Source organism: Tupaia chinensis, unplaced genomic scaffold (assembly GCF_000334495.1).
Source record: "Tupaia chinensis unplaced genomic scaffold, TupChi_1.0 Scaffold145870_1, whole genome shotgun sequence".
In the NCBI taxonomy this organism is placed as follows: domain Eukaryota; kingdom Metazoa; phylum Chordata; class Mammalia; order Scandentia; family Tupaiidae; genus Tupaia; species Tupaia belangeri.
In genome coordinates this window covers 1943958-1960302 of record NW_006205727.1, presented here as the reverse complement: position 1 = coordinate 1960302, position 16345 = coordinate 1943958, and the positions used below count along the sequence as shown (strand labels likewise).

At 35.0% G+C, this 16345-nt stretch overlaps 1 protein-coding gene across 1 annotated transcript in view; it reads right to left on the bottom strand.

The window, feature by feature from the left end:
• Window positions 1-16345, bottom strand: part of TMEM117 (transmembrane protein 117) — a 524240-nt gene that overhangs the window by 230421 nt on the left and 277474 nt on the right. The window contains exon 4 of the mRNA XM_006168553.3: window positions 9126-9225. Coding sequence (XP_006168615.1) covers window positions 9126-9225 — 100 coding nt within the window. The remainder of the gene's footprint in view (window positions 1-9125; window positions 9226-16345) is intronic.

Sequence of the window (16345 nt, the reverse complement as noted above, 5' to 3'; positions counted from 1 at the left end):
AAAGAGTCAGGCACTCCCAAAAGGGAGATCCCAGGCTGGAATCCACCCCTAGCCTCAGCCAGCTAGGGCCGTGGGTATATGAGCACACCCAGCACATTTAGGGAAACTTCAAGAATAGACCCAGGACCTGCCCAAGTGTCACCATAATCACTGAGCATTGTGTTACTGCTGCATTACCGCGGCTGGCCTAAAGTTCTAATCTGAGCTCATATTGACCATTAGCACTTGTTTCACTATATCACTGCTTTCAGAGAAAAAAAATATCAACCATCAATGTCCTCTGGCTTATATTTAAACTTCTTTAAGTAAAGGATGGATAAACTGCACTTTATAAGGTATGAACCATTATGAAAGAAAAATCAAAAATCATGTGGACAAAGGGGATACTTGCCTTGAGAAAGTATAAATCAACTAAAAGAAATCAAGTATAATGGAACTGAAAGAAGCTAAAACTTAGTTGGGAGTTGAAAAGATGAAAAGTGAGCATCACCTGCCTCTAGTGGAAATGTCTATCTATAAGAGATGTACTCAGTGTCTTTCATGTCCTCGTATAGTTCAATTCAATACCTTTTCCCAGGTGCCTTTCATTTTCTTACTATAACATATTCCATAATTTTTTAATAAATGAATATAAATTATATACAATATATCCATTACATATTATGAAAATGTTTGACAGTTTTGATAGACATTAAAGTTAGGAGACTTATAGCAAAAGCCAGATTTTGTGCTTTTACTCTTAAATATCTACAATCTTTTTTACCTAGAATCCTTTTTAATTTTACATCATATTCTATTTATACTTTTTAAAATGCACAAGTCTGGAAAATTGAGACTCTTGGTCACCATTTGTGATGCTATCGGCCTACAGAAGGTTATACTGTTCTGACTTATTAATTTTTGAGTGAGAACTTATTATTCTGAAGGAACATAAAACACAAAGCTAAAATATTTATAGAGACATTAAAATATTTATACATGCAAAAGCAAAATGACCACATTTAGTTCCCTCTAAATTTACTAATGAATAAAGAGAATGTGAAAAATAATTCCTTTCTTATGCTCTTTTCTTCAATCAGATGATCACACAAACTGGCAATGTCTTTTGGCAATTATGGCTGTCATTCAATCTACTGTCCTCAGTAGATTACTGACTACCATAAAGTATTCTGCCTGTATAGTAGTCCACGTTGGTGCTCCATCCAGATCCTTTTCAGCTCTTGGAACACTCCATTCCCCAAACCAGGCCACACACCCTGATCAGGCCAAGGGCAGACTTTACCTGTGACCATATGACCACTTATTTACTTTCCCTTTCCTTCTTCTCCTTCCCATTTCTTTATCTCCTGACAGCTTTCCCTGAAGAGTACTTCCTCAGGAAAGCACATGCACCCAAGTCCCTGATGCATACTTATTTCCTAGGAATCTCACATAAGACAGAATCTTTGTAGAAAGATAGTGTATTACTAAATTAAATGTTTGATCTAGCCTCTATTCGTACTTTATAAAGTAATAAAATGCAACAAACAAATTTACTGAGAATGGGTTAACTAATCAAGACATAGGTTAAAGTTATAAAGTAGCTTCCATGAACAAACAGAGAGAGAGATACCAAAAGAGAAAATCTTACAATGCTGTTCAGCTTTTTGGTACAGCTCCCATGGTTAAATATCTGGTTTTCATCCTTTCATTTGAAATATACACTGATTCCATGAGTTTGCTAACTCTGCCTTTGTATTCCATGTTGCCTAGTTAAATTCTTTCTAATAGGAAGTTCAGTAAAGTTGTTATACCTACTTTATTCCATGTACTATATCACATTCGATTATGATTTTTATTCTGTCATCTTGAAATATCAGGTGGAAGATAAGTAATTAGAAAACTGGCATTGACCATAACATGAACTACCAAATCCCATTCTAAGCAGAATAACAAGCTAGATGTAATGTTGACAAACTTAGCATTTATGGACGTCAAAAAATAATATGTATCTGCTAAAAAAAAGTAAACTAAACAAGCTATCTTTAATTTGATGAAGTAAAAATGGCACTGATATTCAAACCCCTTCCTTAGTAGTTAGCAATAAACATGATGTGACAAAAAAAAAAAAACACCTCACCCTGGTATATTTTATAGTTAAGCTAGAAGGAATACTTTATTCTCAGATACTGTAAATACTGTAGAAGTAGCTCTTGTCTCAATTCTGTCCCATATTTGTAAATAAATACTGAACAAGAAAGAGTATAAATTACTCTCAAGTATATGCCACTCTTTAACTCTCTTCCCACTGCAGATTAACCAGTTTTCTACCTTAAGTAATCATCTCTTCTTGCTCAAATGACTGAAGGAATGTAGGTCAACCCAGCTTTCTTTTACTTAGAGCTGGAAGCAGCATTATGACACTGGCGGCAATAATGATGACTCTAGAAATGATCTGGGAAAGATCTGGGAAGTTCAGTCTTTGCTATATACTCTTCGTCCTTTATACTTAAGGGCACCATTCTGGTAGAATTCTGGTAGAATTACATGGACAACCATTCTGGTAGAATTACACTGACAACCTATTACTTTCAATGAAGGGTGTACACAAGAACTGTCCTCCTGGTTACAAAACAAATTTAGCCTAAGTACATACGGTGGTGCAGAACGGTACAGGAGGAAGCAGAAATGGTATCTACGTACCCTGAACAACATAGCTCTCTTCCCCTCATCTTTCAAGCATTCTAGAATTTCCACTTTACAATAAAAATTCACAAAACTGAACTAGAAGAAAATTTTAAAAATCTTAGTTCTTACGTGCCCTTATGAAGTATTTGTTCTTTCAATGAATAGTTCTTGAGCACCTATTTTTGCACCTGTGTCTGGGCTGAATGCTAGGAAAGCAACTGTGAACATGATTAATGTGATTCCCTTCAGGAAGCTTCTACTCAAGGGAAGGAGAGTTTTCAACCTTCACTCTTACAATAACATGGACTTTTGAAACAAAGATAATAGTGCATATAAACATTAATCATAAAGTTTCTGTGAAAAAATAGAATATGTGTGAAAAACAAGAAGGCAAGATTTATCATTCAAATATTTGTATAGATAGCATTTATAAATAGAATGGGCACAGTTAAAATAGAAGGACAAAATTTCTAAAAGAACATTATTTTCCTAAAATCATATTCTTGCTAGAGTCTCAAAAGAGAAAATTTTAATATTTTATTACTCATTATAATCCAACTACAAAGCTTATGTTTTATTAATCCAAAGTTGTTTCCATATGACTATTGACTAAGCTGGTCTAGCTCTAATGAAACTCCAAGCTCCAAGAAAATAAAAGCCCATTAGTATCATATACAATTTTAAAAACAAATGGTCACTATACACACCTGAAATTAGGTAAACTCAATTGATCTACAGTTAAATTGTTTTGTGTGTCCACATCTCTTCATGTTAGAACCTTTGCTACTAGAGGCACATACATGTACGCAAGGACCCACAGACAATTGTATCTATGGGAATGATATGTCAAAGCTAAACAACAACTTGTAGATTTGGGAATGGTTATACACAACATATGGTTTTTAGGATGAAAGATGTTTATGGCTTTAGTGTTTACCATCAGAATTCTCTTACTAGGTCATGACTAAACTCATCTCATTTGTATCTTTCTCTTCCAATGAGAACCTCAATACTGAAGTATAATGTCCCTATCATTCTAAGCACTGTATTATTTACTGTTGAAAGAGAATAGCAACTACTAGAAGATATAACAGAGACAGAGAAAGGGGGAAGGTATCGATAAACAGAAATGTGGTTTTTTTTTTTTTTCTTTCTGGCGTTAAGTGAGGGGCAGAAGTGCCATCCCGATGTTTTCAGAAGTTCTTTCCATCTTATACCTCATCAGAAGTGTAAGTAATGATGACAAAGCTGGAGCAATGGGTTGTGGGGCTGGCTGACTCTCCTCCTCTCCTCACATGGTGGCACAGAGCATGGGCACAGACAGACACAGGGGAACAATGCTGCATGAGAGCACCCGTGTTTCAGGCACGTCTTCATGCCAGAGCTCTTCTCTGCTCCTGCCAAGGGCAAGACCAGCTCGATGCTGGATTACATAGTTCATCACTTCATTGATTTATTTTGTTCTAGTTTTAAAAGAACTATTTAACAACAACAAAAAGTAGTATCCTTATTTATTTTTTGTTCTCTGCACGAGGCATACTGCAGAGCCTGAAAAGTCAGGATTGCCTAAGAACTTGAATCTACTAGAGCTTCACACTCAGTAGTGTGAAGCCCAAAGATATTTCCCAGATTGGTTAATACCAGCCTTGTCTTTGGGTCACATTAGTCTGTATATGCCTTTTAAAACCATGGAAAAGTTTTGAATTATTTCCATAAAAGAAAAAAACGCCCCATATCAGAAATACATTAAAATGCACACTTTGTTAACGTAAAAAGTCACTTGCTTTTCTATGATAGCCACCTCAGTCATTAAAATTCATATTATGGAGAGAATTCTATAGGCAGATGAAGGTCAAGCCTATCTTAGACTCCTTTCATGGGTAAAAATAATATTTTTCAAATGTTATCAATGCCCACATATGTGGTCATATAAATATTTATATGAAAACTTACTGCCCAGGCAGTGAATAGAAATGATGTGCTCCAGAAACCCTCCCTGAGTGACTGCACTTGCAAACTAAGAGAGCTCCAGATTTCTTCTGCCATATCTACCCTGTGTCTCATGGGAAAAGGACTCATCTAACATAAGCAGAGAGAGACTTTGGCTTGTCCCCTAGTTTACAGAAAGAAGATGAGAGGTCCCACAGGTTAGATCAAGTGAAATGATACTGTGGGTTAAACCAAGAACAGTTTTCCTGAATCTCCATGTCATCCAAGTTTTGTGGTATAGTAGTAACCCATGACACAGGAAGTAACTCAGGGTAGCTAATAGGAATAGTGGGCATTATGGCTAGCCCAGTAGTATAGTATCAGTTAAACCTGTGCATCAGAAACTGGATGCCACACAATTGATGACAGTTTGAATGCCAGCCTCAGTGGCTTTTAAAGTATGCTGAGCACAAGTCTATGAAACCCCAAAATACTAAAGGGATAGCGATATGGAGGAAAATGGATTGTGGTGTGACTACAACCCATCAAGGGATACTTTCTTCCTCACTCTCTCTCTTTTTCTGTCTCTGGCAAGTGCATGTGTCTTCTGGTAATAAATGTTTTTAAAAGAAGGCATAAAAGGGGCCACAGTTAGCATAATGGCTATGTCACTGGACTGCCATGTGGTCAACCGTGGTTTGATTCCCAGACCTGGTGGCTTAAACTCATGCCAGGTGCGTGTGCATGCATGCCCAAGATCCCGAAAGGAGAATGAAGGAGAAGGAATTGCGGTGGGGCCATCCCCCTGGGGGGTAATTTCTCACTTTCAGTCTCTCAGTCTCTTTCTGTTTTTCTGGTGAGTACACGTGCCCTATAGCAAAAAAACCTCTCCAAAAAAATTAAAACAAAAATAAAGAAGAAGACATTAAAATCACAAGTTTAGGAAAAACTATGAAGGCCAGTCAGATCTTGGGGAGAAACAAAAACCAAAGGCTGAAGGGTGGAATTATTTGTATTTTTCTTAACTACATGAGAACAGACAAGTACATGGTAAAATTCCAACCAGCAAGGGTTAAAGGTCTTTGATCAAGGCTGTACCAGGTATTTTTCTCTTACGGATGTCCTAACAATTGGATCCCACCTTATGGCAAGAAAGAAAAAAAGTCTATTAAAAAACAGCAAATAATGCAACCCAGTAAATAAAGGCAGGCACTCTTTAGAGGGAAAGTTTGGGGAGAAATTATTTGGAATTAGGTCACAAACAAAAAATGATGCGATATTGGAAAGAAAAGGATTTGCAGATCAAATGGCTGATGGGATCCTACAGACTCCAGAGCCCTAGATCCTGTTTGTCTTTGTTTCTTTCCTGACTTGGGTCAGGGTCAGTGTTAGACAAATCAGGAAGAATGTACCAGACCATCGTAGTTTCCTACAGCACTAGCACTAGAAACTCAAGACATTATGAACCCCCGGCCTGGGATAAGGCGTGACACTCACACTTGGGGCCTCGTACACAAGTCAGAAAGTTTAGGCAACCTGTGGCTTGCCATCATATCAAGGAACTAGATTCAGGCAGTGAGAGGTCCACAAATGTGAACAACAATGAAACACTTTTGTCTACCTTACACTTGAGCATTTCAGTCCTGTCACACAGCTACACATTTAGTCTTTATAGAAATTATGAAACATGGGTCAGAACTATTAGTCCCATTTGAGAAATGTGCAATTTGTGCCATGATGGCTGTATATTATTTATGAAAGTCCAAATCACAGGTAGTTAGGTCAGAGAACCGAAATTTCTGAACTCTTGATCTTGTTTTTCTTTCCATTTTAAGAATCAAATTCACCATAAATGAAGTCAAAATGATAATACACAATTAATGTAGACATTTTTCAAAAGACAAGCCCTCAAGTTTCAATATTACATTTTTCAAGGTCTATATATTTCCCTCTAAATACACTTCTCCAATGGAAGCTGACTGGTTTCAATATCCAGCCTATGCTAATTGTTATTGCTAGTGTTTACAAATGAAACTTTTTTTTTTGAGAGGCTTTTGTTATTGGGCGTGTGCACTCACCAGAAAGACAGAGAGACAGAAAGCGAGAAATCACCCCCCGAGGGATGGCCACGCCGCAATTCCTTCTCCTCCATTCTCCTTTCAGGATCTTGAGCACAAACGCACACACATCTGGCGTGAGTTTAAGCCACCGGATCCAAGAATCCAACTGCAGTCGACTACATGGGAGTCCAGCAACATAGCCATTACACTAACTGCTAGTCCCGTACAAATCAAACATTTTTGAAGTTCAGATTTTAAAGTTAATAAAATGAAGGCCAGCTCCAAGAAAGAGCACTGACATATTGTTCAAGAGAAGCAGTATTCCACATAGCTAGCACCATTTGAATCCCTGGCCTGGTTAGCCCAAAACACATTTGGCATGTATACAAGTGCCCAAGATATGGGGGACTGGAGGACTGGACGAAGAGAATCACAGTGTGATTGATCTTTGGAGAGGGTGCTTTTCTCTCTCAATTTCTCACTCTCATGTGTATGCATTCTATCATGAGTAAAATTTTTTAAAAAAATAGAATAAAATACATTATGTAATCTGTTATGTTAACATCTTAAAAATCAACAAAAGTTAGAGGAGAGGTTGAAAAATAGGCTGTAATCACTATTTACAATAGCTAAGATATGGAATCAATGTAAGTGCCTCAAAACAGATAATGGATAAAGAAAATGTGTTCTATATACACAACAGAATACCATTCAGCCATAGAAAACAATGGAATCCAGTCACCTAAGGCAATATGGATGAACCTGGAAGAAATAATGCCAGTGAAATAAATTGAGAACTGACAGACAAATACCTTAATTCTCATTACTAGAAGTCAAAAGATCCAACTGTATAGAAGTGAAAAGTGTAAAGGAGGAAGATGGGAAGAACTTCATCAATCAACAGATTAAAAAATATAGGTAGATAAGAGGAAAGAGTTCTACAGTACTATAGCACAGTAGAGTAATGACAGTTGGTAAAAATTCAATGTACACCTCAAAACAGATGAGTGGATCTCAAATGTACACAACACAAAGCAATGATAGATGTTGAGATGGTATCTGTTTATTGTCCTAAGTTGATCATTACACAATGTACATGTTTTGAAAAACCACATTGTACCCCATAAATTCATGTAACTATTATATATAAATCAGAAAATGTAATTTAAAAATGAAAAATAAATTTAAAATTGGGAAAAAATAGGCTCTACAAAACCTTTGTGATGACTTGATACTTTTCAGGATGATTTTGGTAGAAGCAGTTAAGCTAAAATTGCTTCCTCTTCCCTAAAACACCTGTTCTAGGTAAGAAGTAAAGCTATCAATAGAAATGGCAGGAATTCAATGTGTTGATCCATCTATAGTCTGCAGGACATGACAAAAGAGACATGCTCATCCCAAAATTTGTTTAGGTTCATATCATCATTCCTTGGGTAGAGCTTTTCCATTTTAAATAAATGGGCTGACAGATTTAATCATAATTTTGCTTAAGAAAGGTGTCAATAAAGTAATCCTTTTTTGTGGGAGTTACACTCTGCAATCTGAGATTCTCTTGTAAATCTTAGACCTTTTGTCAACATCCTATAACTAAGTTTAATAAATCTAAGGTTTAAAACCAAGTTGGTCTCTTGACAGATGACTCAGTGTGAGATACAGTTTATTTGTGGCAGGTTTATAATAAAGACTAATACACAAAAAATATTAATACAACTTTTAGAATTTTTAGTTACCATTAAGTTAGTAGATTCAATGAGAAAAACATGTAGAAAACTATTTTTAAAGTCCTTAATGAATGTTTCATGTGGTCTGAAACAGACCAGAACCCATTCTTTATCTAAAAATATATGTTGAAAAAAATATAACGAAATTATTTAGAACTTCACAGAAAATAATTGTCTATTAATCTATGAATGTGTATATGTTAGGATAGTCAGGTTACTTGTATGTGTTTGTGTTTATATATATATATATATATATATATGTATATATATATATATAAATACGTATAGATATTTATACATACATAAGCATACATAGGAATGTTTATATTTACATATACATGTATACATACATATATATATGTATACAAGGGTACTTTGAAAGGTTTGTAGAAAAATAAAATTAGAGTATGAGTTTATTTAAATGCACAAAATATTTGAAACCCATGCATAATTTTTCCATAATATGCATTCTCTGTGAACTTTCTGAAGACCCTTCATGGGTGTGTGTGTATGTATGTGTGTCTGTGTGTGTGTGTGTGTGTGTGTGTGTGTATGTATCCCGGTGGAAATTCATCATTAATATTCTAATTCCTTTTTTTCCTGATGTCCACAGGTACTAACTAAATTTGTTCCACTGAAAAGAAAATTACTTTTCTTTAAACTACCAAAAGCAGTATCTTCCCAACATTATGAACATGTCTTTCATCTGATGTTTATTTGAAAATGGGTTAAGTTAAAATTTTCTTACCATCCAAGCTGTGACAAAGTCCCCCATCCAGGTCCCTACAGCAGCTAATTTCATGAAACTTTCATTTCGGATGCCCATATAGTCTGTAATGATATATGCTCTGTGGAAACAAACACACAAGACATTGTCCAGACTCAGAGAGCCATATAGTCAAAGCTTTCTGGTTCAGCAACACGCAAAGGGACTTGACAAGCTTTCTTATTTTTGTCTTGCCACATACGCTTACAGATCTGCAAAGCTAAAAAGAGCTCTGAGGATGTTCAGGTCAGTTTCAATTACATTTGAAGAGCGAATGTGGCTCTACCAATTACCATGTGGATTTCATATTTGTGCTGTAAGACTGACGACAGCTTTGAAAATCAAACAGAAAAACTCAGCAAAGCCATCATTTCATGCTCACTCAAGGGTGAACAGAGCAGAAACAATTCCTGAATTACAGTAACTTGAAAGGGGAGAAAAGAGCTAACTTTGAGTTTTGTCAAGTCAGAACTATTGAAAAGGTGCAGCAACCGGTTTTAGGTAAAATATTAAACCTGAATAATGTTCAGAATAATGTCAAGATTGGAGAAAAATTTATACACAATGAAGCAATGTAAATTGATTCAAATATGCATGGTTTAAATTATTATCAAAATAAAAACAATCAGAGAATTACTTTTATCACTTTTTTATACAGCTAATTGTTGTTTGCTTGCTATAACACCAATTCATGGTATTCACAGCTCAGAGAGAGATTCAAAGACAAAAGAGATCATTAAATATCAGTAATAAAACCATGCTTATTGTTTATTAAACATGTTCACTTTCTCATCTGATAGTCAAAGCCCCTAAGTATTATTTTTCCCATTTTGCAATTTCTCTGTGAAAATTAGAACTTAGAGAGATCACCTAATTTGTGCAATCATTATTACATAACTAATGAATGATAGCTAGAAAAAAATACCTTTTTTTTCTCTATTTTTCTTCACTAAGATTTTTTTAATTTAACTTCTGGTTTTTTAACATATGATTATACTTGTATGATTAAAAAATATTAAACTTTATATTAATTTCAAAACAAAACACAATGGATTATATGTTTGTTATTTATCTATTGAAATTATAAAGTATTTTTAAGTCACTGAAGAAATCCATCTCCAATTCTGGAACTATTGTTATTAAAGATGGTTTTGTTATCCACAAAAATAAAACAGACTTTTGAATAAGTTTATATAAAAACGAAACCAAATTTATAAGATCTTAAAACAACTTTTTTCCCCACACATTTCATTTATAAAAATTCACAACTGCTATTTCACTGATTTGTACATTTGTTAACATTTAATAATATTTCTTACTGGGTTGCAAAAGAGAGGGCATGCATATGTTTATATCAACAATTTTAGCCAGTTTGAACATCACATTGGACTCTTCATACATCCAGTGGCTTGGGGAAGGAATTCAAAATTAGATTTTATTTGCTAGAGTCTCATTAAAGCTGTAGTTTTGTTTAATGCTTTAGGTGATCATTCCAGCTATTCATATACATTTTATTTTTTTTCTTTTGTGCTTTATCTGGTTAGTTCCACTATGCATATATCTAGAAAATCTTGCAGCTCTACTAACCTTCCATGTAATACTGATGATTAATATGGCTTTTAAAGAGTCTAATGAATTTTTCTCAGGCTCTAACTTCAGTTTTGTTTCTTTCTTTTCTTTTTTTGACATTTAGAGTTTAACTCTCAAATCCATAAGAAATGTGTGGCAATTTCAAAATACAAGATCTAAGAAAGGTTAATAATTACTCTAACAGCTCAACAAAATAAGCTACCAAGATTTATGAAACATTTATGACTCAATCTTACAGGTGGGAGTCTTGCTAGCAATACAAGTTCGAGTTGACTTCAGTCTATCACATGTAACTGGAGGCAGTCTATGCCAGTGATTTAGGGATTGAGTCTCTGGAAGTTTAAGGAAGCTATAAACATAGATCACCAAATCAATATGGATTAATGCTTCAGTGAAGATCCATCTGTGGCCAGCTGGATTCATAATGTTGCAGCTGTCTCTCTCAGCCATGTTTAGGCAATATAAACAAGATTGGGGGCTTCATACACAGGTAAATCATGGGTAAGAAGTTTACTTACATGAGCACAGACCTGCATTCAAAAGAATGAAACTAAAGCAAAAGCTCTAAGTATTCTTACAGCAATGAGCTAGAAATATGTCACCATAACATGTCAGGAATTAAACCTAGATTTAGTATTTTAGCTTTTTATCCAATCTCTTGTGTCTGTAATAAAATGATTAATAGTTTCCATCTAGTCAACTATTATTCAAATAACCATAGTTTAGTGTTGCTACTCAAACGTTCTGGTTCTTGCTTTTTGAAAGACTTTGATGGAGCTCAATACATGTGTAAGAACATCCCAGGACAGAACTAGGGTATAAAGCTGCGAGGCAAGGTCCACTGGAATGTCAGAAATGGTATAATTGTTAGAAGTAGACTGAGGTAATCAAAACTGTATCTGAACCTAACAATATTAAAATATTAATTTGAATTTCCCGACTTTAGCCATTTGTTCCCTCTTCTTTCTATAAGGAAGACATGGGTAGGAAGAGAAAACCCACCATGGCTGTGAATATATTCCCTATACCTAAACTCTGTCTTCCTTTTTTTTTTTTTTTTGCCTTGGTTCCACCCACTAAAAAATAAATGTGTGTTAGATACAGAAACCTTAGTATTGCATCAATTATTCCTTCTCATTTAGTCTTAATATTTGATTAATCATCAAGGTTTCTTTTTTTTTTTTTTTTTGGAAAGGGTTTTTTGTTTGTTTGTTTGTTTTGGTATAGGACGTGTGCACTTGCCAGAAAGACAGAGAGAGACAGAGAGACAGAAAGCGAGAAATCACCCCCCAGGAGGCATGGCCATGCTGCAATTCCTTCTCCTCCATTGTCAACTTGGGATCTTGGGGACACACGCACACGTGCCCGGTGTGAGTTTAAGCCACTGGGTCTGGGACTCAAACAGTGGTTGACTAAATGGGAGTTCAGTGACATAGCCATTACGCTAACTGCTGGTCCCAATCATCAAGGTTTCTGGAAATCTCTCAAATCCATTCTGTTTTTCTGTCATCAACACCAACAAAGTATTAATTCTGTCCATAATCATCTCTAATCTGAAATTAAAGTAATAGGTGCTCATTTTCCTATGACCATTTCCCCCTTACTGAAGATCCTTTAATACCACTATGGTGATGTCTGGGGAAATAATGAGGTATACTGAGATGCAGAAATCCTTAAACCAGAAAGTATTAACTAGGCTTGCAACCCACCTTCATCACAATGTCCTGAGGGAAAAAATATCAATTCTGATAGTCATCTACTTCTTTATCTATCTAGTGGGAATATTAATACCTCTCTTTCATGGAAGATCACATGAAATAAAGGACATAAAGCTTCCAGTGCAACTACTTCAAACAGGCATAGTAAGCCTTTGGTCTACTGGCTACCATGTTCTAAAATAATATAGTGGTTTCCACTGTCACAGGGTAAATCATGGATTAGAACACCCATCATTCTCTCCAAGCCAACTTTTTAAGATGCATCTCCTTTCACTTCACAATCTTCTTTCAGGTCTTCCTCCCCACCAGGAAAACAACATCACCAACATCCCACCAGCCTAGGACACACCTTATCATCACTGCCCACAATGCTCTTTGTTTAGAAACTCATTTCTATCTTCTCATCTGAGAGTATTAACTCAACCTGTTCACTGAGAAACCGCCTACTACTCTCTCCAAAAGTCATCCCTTCCTTGATGTTGCCATAACACTTTGAATAGATCTCTACATTATATATATAATTTTACCAGAGCATCTTAATGATTTGCTCACATCACCCTTATTGCCCATAAAACTTATTTCATAAGAGTAAAGGTCATATTTCTTTTTTCTAGGCAGGTAAAACTTTGTCCAGTGTATAGTATGTTTTAGAAATGAAATAAATATTTAAATGAGTTTAAGCAGTAAACTGATTAACATAAAAATTACTTAAATCATCTGATAAGAAGGCTGAACTAAGAAGAATATAAAAATAGAAAATGCAAAAACAAGGATTTGCAATATAAGATAGAGGAAAAATAAAGTCAAAGATAAATTTGAAGCCATGTAATTATGATTTCCTAAGAAAGCTAGAATATCATTATATCATTTTTATTACCTCTTATAGAATAAAAAGTTAGAGACCAAAATATAATCCATTCAAAATAAAGAATACACTCATGACTTTTTAAAATTAATTTATAAATGTACTTATCTTAAATATGTTAGTTGACGGGACCAGCAGTTAGCATAATGGCTAAGTCACTGAACTCCCATGTAGTCGACCGTGGTTCAAGTCCTGGACCCAGTGGCTTAAAACTCACGCAGGGCATGGGTGCTTGCATGCCCAAGATCCCAAGAGGAAAATGGAGGAGAAAGGATTGCAGCGTGGCCATCCTTCTGGGGGTGATTTCTCACTTTCTGTTTCTCTGTCTCTCTCTGTCTTCCTGGTGAACGCACACACCCTGTAGCAAAAACCTCTCCCCCCCGCAAAAAAAAAGTCAGTTGACTAATAAAAAAAAAGAAATTATTAGAAATCTATTGAATCATATTTTTAAAAGAGTCCTTTAAGTGAGACTATATATCAAAACAATTTAATGCACTAATTTGTTGGCAAAAACAATACAAGAAAGAAAATTTATTTTATGACCCTTCAAATGGATAGTGCCAAACCACATGTTCTGGTTTGTCTGTTAACATCAAAACTTAGAGGTTTACAAGGTTGAAAAACAATACAGCCTCAAAAATAATTTTAAAGTTACATAAATTTTGTGGTTGTAATCTAAATTTATTTCTTAGTTTAATTTCTTTATTTGTCTATATTTTGATGAACTTCATAAACACGTATAGAATATGAAATCCATTAATAATTTAAATTTTGGCACTAGCAGATGGTGTAATCGTTATGTCGCTAGACTCCCCTGTAGTCAGCCACGGTTTAAGTCCCAGAACCAGCGGCTTACAATTCACACTGGGTGAGTGTGTGAGTGTGCCTAAGATCCTGATAGAGACTGGAGGAGGAGGGATGGTGTGGCCATCATTATTGGGGGGTGATTTATTGCTTTCTGTCTCTCTTTTTCCCTCTGGCAAATGCACAAACTCTATAGCAAAAATCTCTCTAAAGATAATTAACAACAATAATAATTTAAATCTCAAAATGGGCTCACCTTCTCCTAATTAAATTAAATACACACAATCAAGAAAATTCATGTATCTCTATTAAAGTGATTAGAAAATAACAGAAAGGACAAAGTTTTAAAATCCTTAGGTCACTGATAAGACAACCCCAATAAATCCTTAAAGGAATCCAGAGAGTCACACATTACCCAAAAGTACCCAAAAGTAATTTCATATCTAACTTAATCACATTTTAATGTTAAATAACATTCAATGTGTTTAAAATTCTCCAAATAAAATATATACAATAAACTGCCATCGAGTTATGTTATTGTAAAAGTGAACTGCAAGCTACGTCAGACAACATTAATTAATTTACCCTACATAATGATGCTTCTCTCCAGACTAATAAGAAGGGCATATAGTAATTTATAGACTTGGCTAAGATTCTACTGCTCAAAAAATTAGTTCAATTTTAATGTGTGTGTCAGTAAAGGTGTGTTCATGGTAGTAAAAGGTCAACATAGATAAGAAATAGTGCAATGAAAATAATGAAACATAGTACAATAATTCACTTCCAGAAACCGTCATTTGTCCACTGTATATAAGAAAATACAGAACCCTGACAAATGAGACTGCTTTTCTACATCTTACTTTTTTTTTACTTCAAAGCAATTTGATAATTATTCTTTTCTCCTTTTCCACCTCCTCTTCCATCTTCTGGATATGAATTCACTCACCTCTTATTCTCTTCCCTGTGACTCTCAACACTATTTCCAATCATTTTTCCCTATTCTTACTGAGGAAATTTTATTTTAGATTTCAATGATGTGAAGAAAGTGGACAGAAACCTTCTTTTCACTCAGGAAAAGACAGTCGTGTGAATTTAACCATCTACCTTATTTTATATTAATTTATTCAGTAAATAAATAATTACTGATGGCTCAGTATGGGTTGGACCATGTACCTGATGATACTTGTAAACTTACATATTTCCAAGGGTAAGGAAATAAATTAACCCCAAGCTAGTGCTCACTTCCTGAGGTCTCACCTAGTTCCTCTTGTCCAGTAATTTCCTCTTGCTGAAGGATAAACCTTTGGGACATGTGTATAATGATATCCAATTCAGCTGCTTTCCAATTGTTTCCTTTTCTGGTAATTTAGAACCAAGACAAAAAAGAGAGAAAGAAGGCAATCTCTTTCTAGGAGGTTAAACAACCCAATGACTGATAATGCTTTTTACCTTTTGTGAATGGAGGAACAAAGTCTACAGCAAGAGAACAGAAGAGAAAGGGGTGAGAGAATGGAAGAGAGAGGGTGAAACAAAATAGGAGACAGCAGGGTGGTGTGGGGATCTAATTTCAATGCCATCCCCAAGCCTTCATTCCTGCACTTTGGATTCCATGGAACACCCATTTTATTCCTAATAATCATCACTCCCACCTCAACTTTGCTCTTTAACTTAACTGAGTTTATGTTAGTTGCAGTGAAAAATATTGTAACCATCCACCAAGAAAAGATGTTAAGTTCTAAAACTGATTTTGAATATTTTGTTCAATTTTAACAATACTAAAAGCATTTTAGTAAGACTGGTTGCAAGAAGAGTTGCCAATGTGCTTGATAATCTGAGGTTGATTTTCAAATTGTTCCTAATAAGAACAAAGATAAATGTATGTGTGCCCACTCTATGACACTGTCCAAGCCAATGGACAGATTTGTTTAAATCATAATGTACTATTCACATACACAAATTTTATAAGTGTACTAAAGTTTGGGATAGCAGTCTCTTTTTCAGTTAAAAAATGCACATAGATTCCAGTTAAAACCAATCTGCTAGAATGTGTCTTTATTTTGTGAAACGTGGGGTAAACTATGGTGGTGTCAAATGAGTGACAATGAGCAAGGGAATACTATGCACTGAATACATAAAATTCTTGACAAAGAGGTTATGTCTCTTAACTAGCTAGTCTAAAGGGAGCTTGATTTTGAAATAAAAAATGTCAACCAAAGACAAAATAA